This window comes from Vulpes lagopus, chromosome 23 (assembly GCF_018345385.1).
Source record: "Vulpes lagopus strain Blue_001 chromosome 23, ASM1834538v1, whole genome shotgun sequence".
In the NCBI taxonomy this organism is placed as follows: Eukaryota; Metazoa; Chordata; class Mammalia; order Carnivora; family Canidae; genus Vulpes; species Vulpes lagopus.
This window is the reverse complement of record NC_054846.1, coordinates 28,437,221-28,451,128: the sequence shown is the minus strand read 5'-3', so window position 1 is coordinate 28,451,128 and position 13,908 is coordinate 28,437,221. Positions and strand designations below refer to the sequence as shown.

Genomic DNA, 13,908 nt, shown 5'->3' with positions numbered 1-13,908 from the left:
TTTTACATCCACAAAATTAAAAGATTTAATTTTGTTAAAATGCACTTTATGAAGAACATGCCACTGGTTGGGGGTAGGGGAAGGGTGGTGCTCAGATTTATTTATGAAAATCACTGACAAAGCAATAAAAGCCAAAATGAAAACAACATTTTTAGTTACAATATGAGCTGAACTTTTATATTTCTTTCGTGAATTCTGTTTAAAAAAGAGAAATGTCTGAAATCAGCAATTGGTAGGTCCTTAATCCACTTTTAAATCTTTCCCCACCAGCATGGCCGTCACAGGGTGCATACTTGCTCTGTGCTCTTGGTAGGTACATACGGCTTGATGATGGGACTTGTCAAAGGCAGCCAGGTCCCTGTTGGGGGAGGAAAGATGGATAATGATTTATTTTGGCAAGTAATATTTTATTTGGCAAGGATAATTTCATTATACTTGTGAAGTAAACGAAAAGATTAATCGTGACTATCTATGTCATGGTTATATATTTTTCCAAATTCCTGCCAAATCCATAGTGAAAATAACTTCACGAAGATATTCTTAAATTCTATCTTGTAGCCAAGATACAACCTTTCCCCCTCTACCAAGCATTGCTTTATATGGCCAGCAACTTATTCTTCCAACTCATTGCAACATTTGAATCAAAAATATCTGGCTTTACCTGCTCATTTCTTATTACATTTAAATAACTTCAGACTCTTTTTTCCCCTCCATGCCTACCCACCAATGATCTCCTACTTGCTTTTAAAGATCTTTCTGGGTACTTAAGATTATTTTCTATTTACTTCCATTCTGCCAGTGTCTGAACCAATTTGGCCCATAATTGGTAATGTGTATTGATGTTTGTAAAAAAGCTAATAAAATTGCCTCCAATTTTAAATATTTAGAAGCCTTCATTCCTATTCCAAAATTCTTTAACACATTTAAAAATATTATTTTTAGATGGCGTTTTTTTTTAAAGATTTTATTTATTCATGAGACACACAGAGAGAGATGCAGAGATGTAAGCAGAGGGAGAGGCAGGCTCCCTGCAGGGAGCCCGCTGTGGGACTCTATCCCGGGACTGTGGGATCACGCCCTGAGCCAAAGGCAGATGCTCAACCACTGAGCCACCCAGGCATCCCTAGATGGTGTTTTATAAAGTATTTTAGCAACAGGAAAAACATCTAAGACTGTTCTTCCCCGTTCCTTTTCTCTTTTCTTTTCTTTTTTTCTTTTCTTTCTTTCTTTTCTTTTTTTCTTCTTCTTTCTTTCTTTCTTTCTTTCTTTCTTTCTTTCTTTCTTTCTTTTCTTTCTTTCTTTCTTTCTTTCTTTCTTTCTTTCTTTCTTTCTTTCTTTCTTTCTTTCTTTCTTTCTTTCTTTCTTTCTTTCTTTCTTTCTTTCTTTCTTTCGGGGGGTTAGGGCAGAGGGAGAAGGAAAGAATCCCAAGCAGACTCCATGCTGAGTGCTGAGCCTACTGCGGGACTCAATGTAAACGACCTGAGAACATGACCTGAGCTGAAATCCAGAGTTGGACACCTAGCTCACTGAGCCACCCCATGGGGGTGCCCTCCCCCCACCCCCCCAACTTCCTGATATAAATTCAAAACATATTTCAGCTGGTTCTTACTTGAACAGAGGTCGTGTAAACTTCATTCGCCCTTGCTCAGTTGCCATTTTTAGAGCCAGGGGAATAGCTTCCTCCCATTTCGATTGAATGCAGAGCCGTAACCATCTGGAAGAAGGATTTTTAGGGGGTGTAGGGTAGGAACCGAGGAGGAAGGGGCAGGATACACAGGCACAACTGAATATTACTTTTGCAATGATGAATAATCCCATTCTGGTTTATGCTGTACAACACTGTATATTTTTCTGAGAATCTCAAGTCCTTGTGTATACACAACCCAGTAATTGGAGAGATCAAGGTATGCTCTTGAAGAAGGCCATACCTTTTAAAAAGTTTAGATCATGTTGGTGCTCATGTACCTTATCTATATAGTTTGTAAAGGAATTAAACTTTGGTTTAAGACTCACACTAAAGATCAGAATTAAGAAAGATTAACCACATAACAGAATTAGAGATTTCTAACTATTCCCATATCAGAGTCGACTTGGCTAGTTGTAGAAGAATGCCTATTGACTTCAGGATTCCTAATCCTTCCCCTCCCCCCTTTTTATGGCAAGAGAAGCTTAGAACAAATGCTAATAAAAAGATTAATACTATCATCTTACAGATGTTGCAACTATTCCTTAAAGGCTGCTCTAATTATTTATACAGGTACAGTAAATTTCACAAGGATTCTTAAAGTTCATGTATGCCTCCGACTCTGCTTTCCCTTTCTCCACCTTTTAAACAAGTTTCTACTTTCTTCCACAGAGACAAGTTAAAATGATGTACCTGAATCGTATTTCAGAATTGTTAATGGCATTCAAGTTGTACACCTCTTGCATTCGCTTTATGTGCCCCAATGGAAGAGGTGCCTAAGAGCAAAATAAAGAAATATGATGTATCATTTCAACAGGATTCCTTGGAAGAAAGAAGCTGGAGAGAAATTCTTAGCCAGATTAAAATCCTAAATATTTAATAATATAGAAATAGGTTAGATAAAAAGAAAAGAAACAAATGCACATGACAAATTTTGTGCAAACTTATTCAGGATAAGGATGTTCTACTGGGAGCAAAAGGATAGTTTAATTTGTGAGGTATACAGAGAATTAAATGAGAATTACTCTCCTCAGACTTTTTGGCATATGATTACTAACTTTCTAATCCTTTCCAGAGTCTTCCAAGTCCTTCCTTATACGTTATATATCTTAAATGTATTCCATTCTCTGTATTAAACCACAGTCCCTTAATTGTTAACTCACCGATTACCCCCAGCTTTATCTTTGTGTATTTCCTCTGAAATCCCTTTTAAATGATCTATATCCCTACAGAATAGCAGTTTTTAAACTTTTATATTACAGATCCCTTTGAGAACCTGATGAGTAATAGTGATGGTTTCCTTAGGAAAAAGAGAAAGATTTACCATATAAGCACAAATGTCTGTATACAATTGCAGGGGGTTCATAAACCTCCCGTGCCCATCTTAACCTATGTTAAAGGGGGGAGCAAATCTGGTGAGGAAAGAAGACCAGTTCAGTCTGGACAAGCAGGGAGACTGGGGTGCTGCTAAGTGGGTGGTGACTCTCCTCTCCCACCATGACTCATTTTACAAAACTCATCCCACGCTCTCGGGGAAGCATCTCTGCTCTGAGTGCCAGACCTTTCCCAAATCGTTTGGTCTCAGCTCAACTCCAAGTCCACTCTGTAGGTCCACTGGTTAAGGTCACCTCCTAGACCCCCAACTATCCCCAATTTTTGCCCTGCATATTTGGGAGACATCCCACCAGGCCCTCTCTCTCCTTTGGCCCAGGCCACAAGGCAGCACTGTAGACATTTATGAAACTTCAGTGACTTAATGCCCTAAAAATGGATTCTTGCAAAGCCCTTGTTGCCTTAAATCCTACTCCTCTTTTTGTGTTGCTTCCATAGGAAACTCTATCCAGTCTTCTCTATCCCTCTCAAGGTCCTGAGACCCAAGAGCACATTTCAGTGTCACAGTAAAGACCCCATCATTCCCTCCCTCTCAAAATGCAGCCTCTCCTTTCCATTTCACATATTCTTTTAGTTACCTGGGTTTGAAACCTTAAAATCTGCTTGGACTCACTCCTGTTAACCATCAAATCCAGTCAGTCACAAACCCCAGGCTCTCACCCTTCACCCCTGCTCATCTAGCCTGTTCCCTCCTTTCTCACCAGCTCCCCCTGCATGTCCTGAAAGTCTGACAACTAATTTCTCCACCCATGTTCCTCATGTTGATCCACCGGTGGACTCATATAACTCACCCTTTCATCAGATGACTTTTTTCTTAAAAATGTTAGACCCTTTCCTACCTACCTACCTACTAAAACAAAATCTAAGATTCTTAGCATCCAAGATTCATCATATCTGATCCCACTAGTCTTTCTAGAATTATCTTCATTAACTCTTGCAACACTGTGGCTTGATACTCCCTCAGACTTGAATTTCCACCTCTGCTAACACTGTTCTGCTCAAAGCAAGCCCCACTCCCACAAAACCTTTCCTTGATGATGCCAGGTGGAAGGCAGTTCTTCACTGATTACGTTTTTGTCCAATGATACCTAAAATATGCCTCCTTCTATTGCCAGATTTTGTATGTGTGACCTTCCTTTCTAGATTATAAGTTTTTTAAGGACATGATTTATTTCTTTCTTGCATATTCTCATGTTCACAATGATACCACACATAATAAGCATTCAACAAATGTCTTTAAATAAATGGATGAATTTTATAAGTTATTTTTTTCTGTTAGTTTTCACATTAATATTTTTCCTAAGTTGGGTTTGTCATAAATGCTATGCTTCTCTTATATGCCCATTGTAATTTCTCATGTTTTGAGCTAGTACTTACTTTCTGGAGCATCTGTGCTAAAAATTCATTCAATTGATGAGAAGAGAGATCCTTGAGGTCTGCTGCGGTGAATGAATTTAAATCCTCTTCTTTGGCCTAAAAGAAATGTTACCTGGTTATTTCTATCCATGTATGATTTAATAATATTTATTGGCTTATCTGACATAAAAATAAAGATTAAGAAAAAGAAATACAAGGATGCACAAGATGGTGAAAAATAGTAATAAATGGGAGAAACTTTTGACATCCTTTGTACCATTCAAGATATGTGGATTTTCAAAGTAAAGAAGACATTACAAAAACATATCAACTAATTCATACGCCAATTTGAAAACTTGGGGAAAAGGAGCAAATTGCATATTTTCTTAAATATCACATTATGAACATAAAAGAACACAAACTGATGTTTCCCTCTATCCCCACACATTCTGTTTTTCACACCTAACCTTGGAAATCATCTAAGTCGGTATTTTTTTTTTTTTAAGATTTTATTTATTTATTCATGAGAGACACAGAGAGAGAGGCAGAGACACAGGCAGAGGGAGAAGCAGGCTCCATGCAGGGAGCCCGAAGTAGAACTTGATTTTGGGACTCTAGAATCACGCCCTGGGCCGAAGGCGGGCACTAAACCGCTGAGCCACCCAGGGATCCCCTGTACTTTTCTATTTAGGATTCACTGTCAAAAATCTTGGAGGATTTGATTAAGAAATATTAAATAAAACTTATCAAAGTAAGTATTTTCAAATCTTTAAAAACTAGTTTTAGATTCTTTTAAACTAGGCTTACTTTCTTTTTTAAGCTTACTTTTTAAATTATTTTAAATTTTGATTCCAGTATAATTAACATATGCTGCTGTATTAGCTTCAGGTGTACAATATAGTGATTCAGCACTACATACATAATGCAGACTCATCACAAGTGCCTTCCTTCATCCCCATTCATCCCCATCGCCTATTTCACCCATCCCCCCACCTGCCTCCCCTCTGGTAACCAGCAATTTTTCCCTATAGCTACAAGTCTGTTTCTTGATTTGTCTTTCTCTTTTCCTTTGCTCATTTATTTTGTTTCTTGTAACCCACATATAACTGAAATCAGATGGTATTTGTCTTTCTCTGATTGACTTATTTTGCTTAGCCTTATACTCTCTAGCTCCATCTATGTTCTTACAAATGATAAGATTTCATTCTTTTTTATGGCTGATAATATTCCATTGTGTGTGTGTGTGTCATCTATTGATGGACAGTTGGGCTTCTTCCAAATCTTGGCTATTGGAAATAATGCTGCTATAAACATAGGGGTGCATGTATCTCTTTGAATCAATGTTTTTGTATTTCTTTGGTAAATATACTCAGTAGTGTGATTACTGGATTATAAGGTATTTCTATTTTTAATTTTTTGAGAAACCTCCCTACTGTCTTTCACATAAACTTAAGGTTTCTTTTTGTTTTAAAAGAAATATATGCAATGTTTTTAAAAAAAATCAAATAGGGCCTGATGAAAAATTCCTGTTTTTGCTCCCTGTCTCCAAGTCCTGCTCCTCAGTAACCAGTACTAATAGTTCCTTGTATATCCTTCCAGAAAATGTAATGTATAAATATATATCCTTGTAAAGATACATTAGTTTACATCTTCTTCTCCTTTCTATCCCACTGTGAAACCATATCTTAGTATCAAAACTTACAGACCTCATTCTCTGCTCAAAAACACGCAGATTTAAACTATCTATCAAGGATATGTCATGAGTGGTAAAAAAATGAAAAGCAACATAATGATAAGCCAAAATTCAAGGTAATGGTTACCCTGATGGGAAGGCAAGGTGGGTAGAGAGGGGATAAGGTGGGGAGGGTGAGTAGGGGTGCTTTAACGGTACTGGTGAGGTTTTATTTCTTTTCTTTTCTTTTTAAGATTTTATTTATTTATTCATGAGAGACACAGAGGAAAATGCAGAGACAGAAGCAGGCTCCCTGCATTGGGAGCCTGATGAGGGACTCAATCCCAGGACCCCGGGATCACACCCTGAGCCAAAGGCAGATGCTCAACCACTGAGCCACCCAGGCGCCCCGAGGTTTTATTTCTTAGGTTAGTGGTGGGTACACAGGCACCTGTTTTACAACTGATTTTTATACCTTCAAATAGGTGATGTACTCTTTTTTCTTTTGCTTTTATTTAATATTCAAGAAAAACAACTGAGCAATAAAACAAGGCAACAAGAGGACCACTGTAATCACTAGTGATTACATAGATGATTACATAGATTGCAGCTAATCTTCAGTCTGTCCTGGACCTGCCAGCTACTGTTTATACTGAGCTATTTATAATCATCCACCTTGGCTGCTGGGCATGAAGGAATATCTCAGCAGAAAATCAGGAGCAGGAGCAGTTTTACCAGGTGGGCTGAAATATACCTTTCAAATGAAAAGAGAGGTCCTAACACCTCACATTGTTATTAAAAGGTCCCGTTTCCCCTGGATCTCTAGCTTTTCTCCATAACAAGTCTGTAAACTACCAAAATATAGACTCAAGACACAGGTAGAAGAGCTGAAGTATGATCTGTGGCAAGATGTGTTATCAGATTTCCCTCCCTGCATAGAAATAATTATGCGTTTCTAAATTATTTAGCGTCTGTAATTAAACCCATCATCTAATCATAACTTAACACCTCTGGTTCCTGTTGTTACAACACTGACCATGGGAGGCCTACCACTCCAGGCATAGTATTGACAGTGGATAGACACAGGTGCCCAACGAGCCTGCTGGGTGGGCAGCTGCCTAGGTAGTTTCTATCCCCCAAATCTTGAACTAGATCTAAAGAGTTAGTAATACTCTAACTTTGTTATGATGTTATGAGAATCTTCAGAAAGGTGTTTATATATTTTATTTGAAATGACAATATCTTTACCCTTGGTTTCTGTTTCCATTTTCCTGATTTGCCTTACTCTTGATTTGTTTTTCTTTCTTCTTCTGGCTGTCAGAGCTCAAAACCCAGAGCTTTCTATTCCTTTTTTAAAATTTGTTTTTATTGAAGTTCAATTTGCCAACATATAGTATAACACCCAGTGCTCATCCCATCATGTGCCCTCGTCATTGCCCATCACCCAGTTATCCCAACCTCCCACCCACCTCCCCTTCCGCAATCTTTGTTCATTTCCCAGAGTTAGGAGTCTCTCATGGTTTGTCTCCCTCTCTAATTTTTCCCACTCAGTTCCCCTCCTTTCCCTTATAATCCCTTTCACTATCTCTTATATTCCCTGTATGAGTGACACCACATGATGATTGTCCTTCTCCAATCAACTTACTTTCTTATTCTCCACACTTGATCAGTTTTCAAGGTCTTAATGCTAGCTATTTAAAATTAAACCTCAGGGATCCCTGGGTGGCGCAGCGGTTTGGCGCCTGCCTTTGGCCCAGGGCGCGATCCTGGAGACCCGGGATCGAATCCCACATCAGGCTCCCGGTGCATGGAGCCTGCTTCTCCCTCCACCTGTGTCTCTGCCTCTCTCTCTCTCTGTGACTATCATAGATAAAAAAAAAAAAAATAAATAAAAAAATAAAATTAAACCTCAAAAAATAAAATAAAATAAAATAAAATTAAACCTCAAAAATCTTTCAACTCTTTTATTTCCTCCTGTACTATTCTAGTTCAAACCCGTAAAGCCTTCTGATTCTGAGCTACTATCTCCTCTGAACTACTAGCTGGCCTACCTAACTCTGACTTTTCCATCTCCACTAAGCCTCTAAAAATTTTTTTTTAAATTTTTTATTTATTTATGATAGTCACAGAGAGAGAGAGAGGCAGAGACACAGGCAGAGGGAGAAGCAGGCTCCATGCACCGGGAGCCTGATGTGGGATTCGATCCCAGGTCTCCAGGATAGCGCCCTGGGCCAAAGGCAGGCGCTAAACCGCTGCGCCACCCAGGGATCCCTCCACTAAGCCTCTATACTCCACAGTTTGATTAATGGTCCTAATAAATAGCTCTGATCATTTCATTTGTGGTTCAAAAACCTTTAGGGATCCACTGCTGTTCACAGATCATGTGTTACATTCCTTAGCTTGATAATCAAGCGTCTCTATAATAGGGAGCTAATTTATCTTTCCAACCTTGTTCTCCCTCTACTAATTCATGTATTTATCCAGCAGTGAATAAAGGTGGATGGCCCTGGGGATATAGAGATGAATAAAAACAATTTCTGCTCTCAAGTTGCTTATGGCCTGGTGAAAGAAACAGATACAAACAATACAGTAAAAACAAACAAACAAACAAACAAACAAATGCAGTAAAAGCTTTTTTAAAGTGAGCTCCACTAAAACCACTTGTTAGATTAACTGATATGCTCCACCCTCTCTTTATGTAAAATGAATGGACTCACATCCAGGACACACCTGATGCTCAGTGTGCATGGGCCATCCCTCTGGTACCTGTGTTTTTCTTCCTCCCACCTGTCGATTTATGTGTTAACCACATCAGCTAGAATTGTTTCCAAATGTATTTATATCAGTTGTAGTTGCAATCAGAAAACCTTGTCAGATAAAAGGTAAACTGATGAAAGAGGAGTGCCGAAAGAAAAAGAAATTTCTCTAAATATTAAGTTTATTGCTCTGGAAAACGTAAGTCAACTTTAATTTGAAAGCTGCTGTGCAAAAAAAAAAATGTTGCTATAGAATTTGTAAATGGATGGAATTTACAGACTCTGTAAAAAAATGGGAACAACAGAAAAATCTAGAAGGAGGTATTTAAATTCTATTTCCACTTTAAAGAAACTAAAATTGGAAGTTAAAAGTGCATTAAGAATTTAGTTTACGCAGCTGACGTACAGCTCTGGCTCAGTCAAAGTCTGAATGATATGTCTTAAAATGTCTTCAATATGATCAGTTTTTATGATACCCTGCTTTAACCAATGTTTTCAGTTAACTGACTGGTTAACTGAACTGGCTCACTGATTTGTTCCAATCTGATAAGAGTACTTTAATAATAGTACAATAAAAACCAAGCCAGAAATGGTGTGATAGGGCTGTTTACAGGATTCTATAGGAGATGAGGAAGGAAAGCCTTACTTAGCCTGGGATAAGGACAGAAGGGTGGGGGAGGAAGCAGAGAGGGTAGCCCTGGCAGACAGGAAGGAAGGAACACTAGCTTAATGAACCTCAATGGAACTTAAAGGACGTCAGTATGGCAATGGCCATGGACACAATCAGGGAGGAGGATGGAGAGATGAACCAGAAGAATAGGCTCTAAGCTCTAACCAGAATGAACTCACCTCTCCACCCAGGCTCCATGTTTTGTTGCTGCTTTAAGAAAAAAACCTTTGTTTGAACTCTGTGCCTCCCACCCAGAATGTCCTCTTCTACCTCATCCGTGCCCAAAGCATACTCAGTCCCAGCTGAAACACCCTCCTCTAGACAGAGCTCTCCTCCATGCTGCAGCCAACCTCAACCCACTCCCCTCCCCAGGTGGAAGTATCTGCTCCTTCTGGTGACCTCTTGTTCCTTCATCTGTGTCCTTGTCACGCTGCTCATTACTTACTGTTTAGCATTGGTTATATATAACTACACTTTAGGAACAAGGGTCAAAAGGCAACATCTAAATTTGTTGCAGATAACAGGATGAAGGATAGCAAAATCTGCTACCCACAAATACGCCACTTTAGTATATTGATTATTTTAGCTGTAGGCTCTTGAAAGACAGGAAAGGCAAGGAGAGGTTTTCTCTGAACTGCACTCGCCTGCCTAGAAACAGAATTTTTCCAAAGGAACTCAGTTGTCCTAGATCCCCTCCTCTGGGAGTTTGATCAGTCAGGCAAAATTGACTCTTATCACAGGAAAGGAAACTAAAAGTGGCCACCACGCCCAGGCAAACTTTGTCACAAGCTATCATACCCTCCCACCATTCCTCTAAGAGCCCATTCTCTTTCCTAAAAATCCTTTATTTTCCCCTAAAAGGCCTTCTTTCTCCCCACTGAAATGGTACCAAACCCTGAATTCTGAGCTACCTCTGAGTGATTCATTTTTCTGTGGGCCTCTCCCCTGTGTACATGAGATACACACGTTCATAAATGTGTTTTTCTCTTGCTAATCTGCCTTTCGTTATACAGGTCTCAGCTAAGAACTTAGACGGTAGAGGAAAAATTTCTTTTCTTCCCCTGCAATGATTTTATTTTTTATTTTTTATTTTTTTATTTATTTTATTTTTTTTAAGGTATTTTATTTTTTTAAATTTTTATTTATTTATGATAGTCACAGAGAGAGAGAGAGGCAGAGACACAGGCAGAGGGAGAAGCAGGCTCCATGCACCGGGAGCCCGACGTGGGATTCGATCCCGGGTCTCCAGGATCGCGCCCTGGGCCAAAGGCAGGCGCCAAACCGCTGCACCACCCAGGGATCCCTATTTTTTATTTTTTTAATTTTTATTTATTTATGATAGTCACACACACAGAGAGAGAGGCAGAGACACAGGCAGAGGGAGAAGCAGGCTCCATGCACCGGGAGCCCGACGTGGGATTCGGTCCTGGGTCTCCAGGATCGCGCCCTGGGCCAAAGGCAGGCGCCCAACCTCTGCGCCACCCAGGGATCCCCCCTGCAATGATTATTCCTACATTTTCTGTTATTTTTCACGGAAGCATCATCCAGGGCACATCCTCACTCTGGTTTCTCTAAGGGTTATGTTTCAGGATGTACACAAACAAGCTATCTTTAGGAGGCTCCATAGGTGTGGACAGTAACACCCACCAACAGTTGGCACTAGCGCTTGCCTAAGATCATTTTAGATTTACCTGGTATGGGTAAGGGCTATATTTGAAGCAGTGTCTTACAAACGATTTATGAGGAAAAAGAAGGAAGAGAAAACGCAAATATCTTTGCATGCCTTTCTTAAGACTTGAAGCAAGAAAATGGGAACAAATACCATCAGTATCTATTTGCTCCCCCAGCCTTCAGTAACTTTACACACTGAAGGCTTGCTTAATAGGACTTCGGATGAACTGGACTTATGAATAACCTCTCCAGACACATGGGTTTGTGAGTAAAGTACCCACCCGCCCTCTTCCCTGCCCCCACCTTCCTGAGTAGAGATGGATTTGCACAATTCTTTAAAAAGTGGTCAAAGTCACATGTTAGTACTCACAGTTATCCACCGTTGACTTAAGGCAATACAAGCATTTGTCAGAGTCATATCGTAACTGCAAAGATGAAAAAATACTAGAGGTTAAATTTCATAAAAATGTACATGCTTTTCCATAAATGTAATGTTGAAGTTACAGAGCATAACTTTCAAAGTTCTGGGTTTTTTTAAAGATTTTATTTATTTATTCATGAGAGAAAGAAGCAGAGACATAGGCAGAGGAAGAAGCAGGCTCCATGCAGGGAGCCTGACGTGGGACTCGATCCCGGGACTCCAGGATCGCACCCTGGGCCAAAGGCAGGCGTGAAACCGCTGAGCCACTCAGGGATCCCCTATTTTTTTAAAGACTTTATTTATTCGTTTGAGAGGAAGAGTAAGAGAGCCAGAGGGAGGGGGAGGGAGAAGCAGGCTCCCCATGGAGCAGAGAGCCGGATGAGGGGCTCTATCCCAGGACTCTGGGATCATGACCTGAGCCACTCCTCAAAGTTCTTTTTAAATAAAAAAGGCACCTGGGTGGCTCAGTCACTTAGACGTCTGCCTTTGGCTCAGGTCATGATCTTGGGGTCCTGGAATGGAGCACCATATGGGGCTCCCTGCTCTGCGGGGAGCCTGCTTCTCCCTCTCCCTCTGCCCCTCCTCTTGCTCGTGCTCTCTCTCACTGTTTCTCAAATAAATAAATAAAAACCTTTGAATAAATAAACAAATATCAGGAACTCCAGAGTGCTGGAAATAGGAAATCTTCTACCTGACTTAAATATACTGATGTCATCTGAGAACTTGGAAATCCGAGCAGATACCAAATTGATGAAACACCTGCTTATCCTCCAGAGGGAATGCCTCCGCGTGTCTGTGAAGATGCTTCAGCAGCATCCACTGAAGGCGCTGGTGAGCACATTTAGGGCTCGCTGTGTGCTGGGCACAGTTTGAGGTGCTCGTGACAACGCAAAATCCTTGCTTTTGTGGATTTTACATTTTATTGCTCCAGCTTATCTAACCTTCCACCTTCGTGATCATTCAACAAATCTGCGAGTGCCCATGTGGCAGGCACTGTTCTAGACACCAGGGAAAAATGATGGTGTCATGGGAGACCCTTGCTAGGGAGATTCCGACATCATGTGATGATTTTGTTCCTCTCTCTTCAGAAGAAAATGGAAATAACAAACTCTGACCATGAAGCAAAGAGAACTGCACTGATATCTGTGTGTTCTCCACTTAGAAAATAAGTCCTATGTTTTGCAACAACAATAGAAGAGACTATGTGTGCAAAAATTCTTGCAAGACGTCTTTGTCCATAAATGATGCTTGCTTTCTGTGAAATGTTTCTGTTAGAGAACGGTAGGGTACCTGCCCTTGAGGACCTAAATGAAATAAGTTTCGATTGGAAGTTTACCTTTGAACCTGCTAAAAGAGAGTTTGTGCCCTAGCGGAGATTATAAAGGGGTTAAAGCAGTGACCTCCTTTGAAGCAGCTGCCATTTAATCTTGTGAAGTAGCCAGGCTGTGGGCTTTAGGGAAAGCCTTTTGTTTGTCCTCAAGACCAAATGGGATCAGAGGCAGTAAATTGCCCAGGCAGTAAATCACTTTCAACTAGAACATTCCTTAGCACTGATTTCAGAAGGACCAATAGGACAATAGAGGACTTCTGCTGGTCTCTTTCTGGTTTGTCATGAAAAGAACTAAGGAAGGATTAGCCCAAGGAAGGGAAGCAGCCCTTACTTATGGCAAGGTCCTAAGGAAAGTAGAGCATAAAACCAAATATGATCCTTGCTCTCATGGTGCTTCAGTGTAGTGAAGGAGGAAGACTTTAATAATCACACAAATCAAAATTACTGCTGTGGTGACAGCAATGAAAGAGGCCTCATATAGCACCAGGAAACCCGAAATGGGGACCTAACGTGGTTCAGAGAAGTCAAGGAATATTTCCATGAGGAAGCAGTTCTTGGGCTGAGATTGGAATTACCTGCATAAAGAGTACAGCAGGTGGGTGGGAACAGTCTGTTCCAGCCAGGAACTTGCAGTAGTTAGCATCCTCACATGACTCAGGAGTACCAGAGTTTAGGTCTCTGATATGAGGAGGGTATTTAGTTTAAAAGGCAGTATACTGGAGGGGTAAAGATTGCCAGGGTATGAATCTCAACTCTGAATGGAATGAATACTGTGCAAACTTAGGTTAAGACATTTTACCTAGCTAAGCCTAATGTGCCTCTTCTGGAAATGGAGATGGCAACTTATAACCCTGCTGTAGTAATTAGCATAATACTTATACAAGTTTTATTTCTTATTGCAAAGGTTTTAAAGGAAAGGAAAATATCTTCCCTCTGTATCACCATCCTTCAGCTGA

The 13,908-nt window shown here is 40.2% G+C and overlaps 1 protein-coding gene across 1 annotated transcript in view; it reads right to left on the bottom strand.

Annotated features, from left to right (window-relative positions):
* Positions 1–13,908, bottom strand: part of LTA4H (leukotriene A4 hydrolase) — a 35,995-nt gene continuing 22,087 nt past the window's right edge. The window contains exons 15-19 of the mRNA XM_041738906.1: positions 11,572–11,626; positions 4,454–4,549; positions 2,378–2,460; positions 1,610–1,714; positions 1–358 (exon numbers count right to left, since the gene is read on the bottom strand). Coding sequence (XP_041594840.1) covers positions 241–358; positions 1,610–1,714; positions 2,378–2,460; positions 4,454–4,549; positions 11,572–11,626 — 457 coding nt within the window. The 3' untranslated portion in view covers positions 1–240. The remainder of the gene's footprint in view (positions 359–1,609; positions 1,715–2,377; positions 2,461–4,453; positions 4,550–11,571; positions 11,627–13,908) is intronic.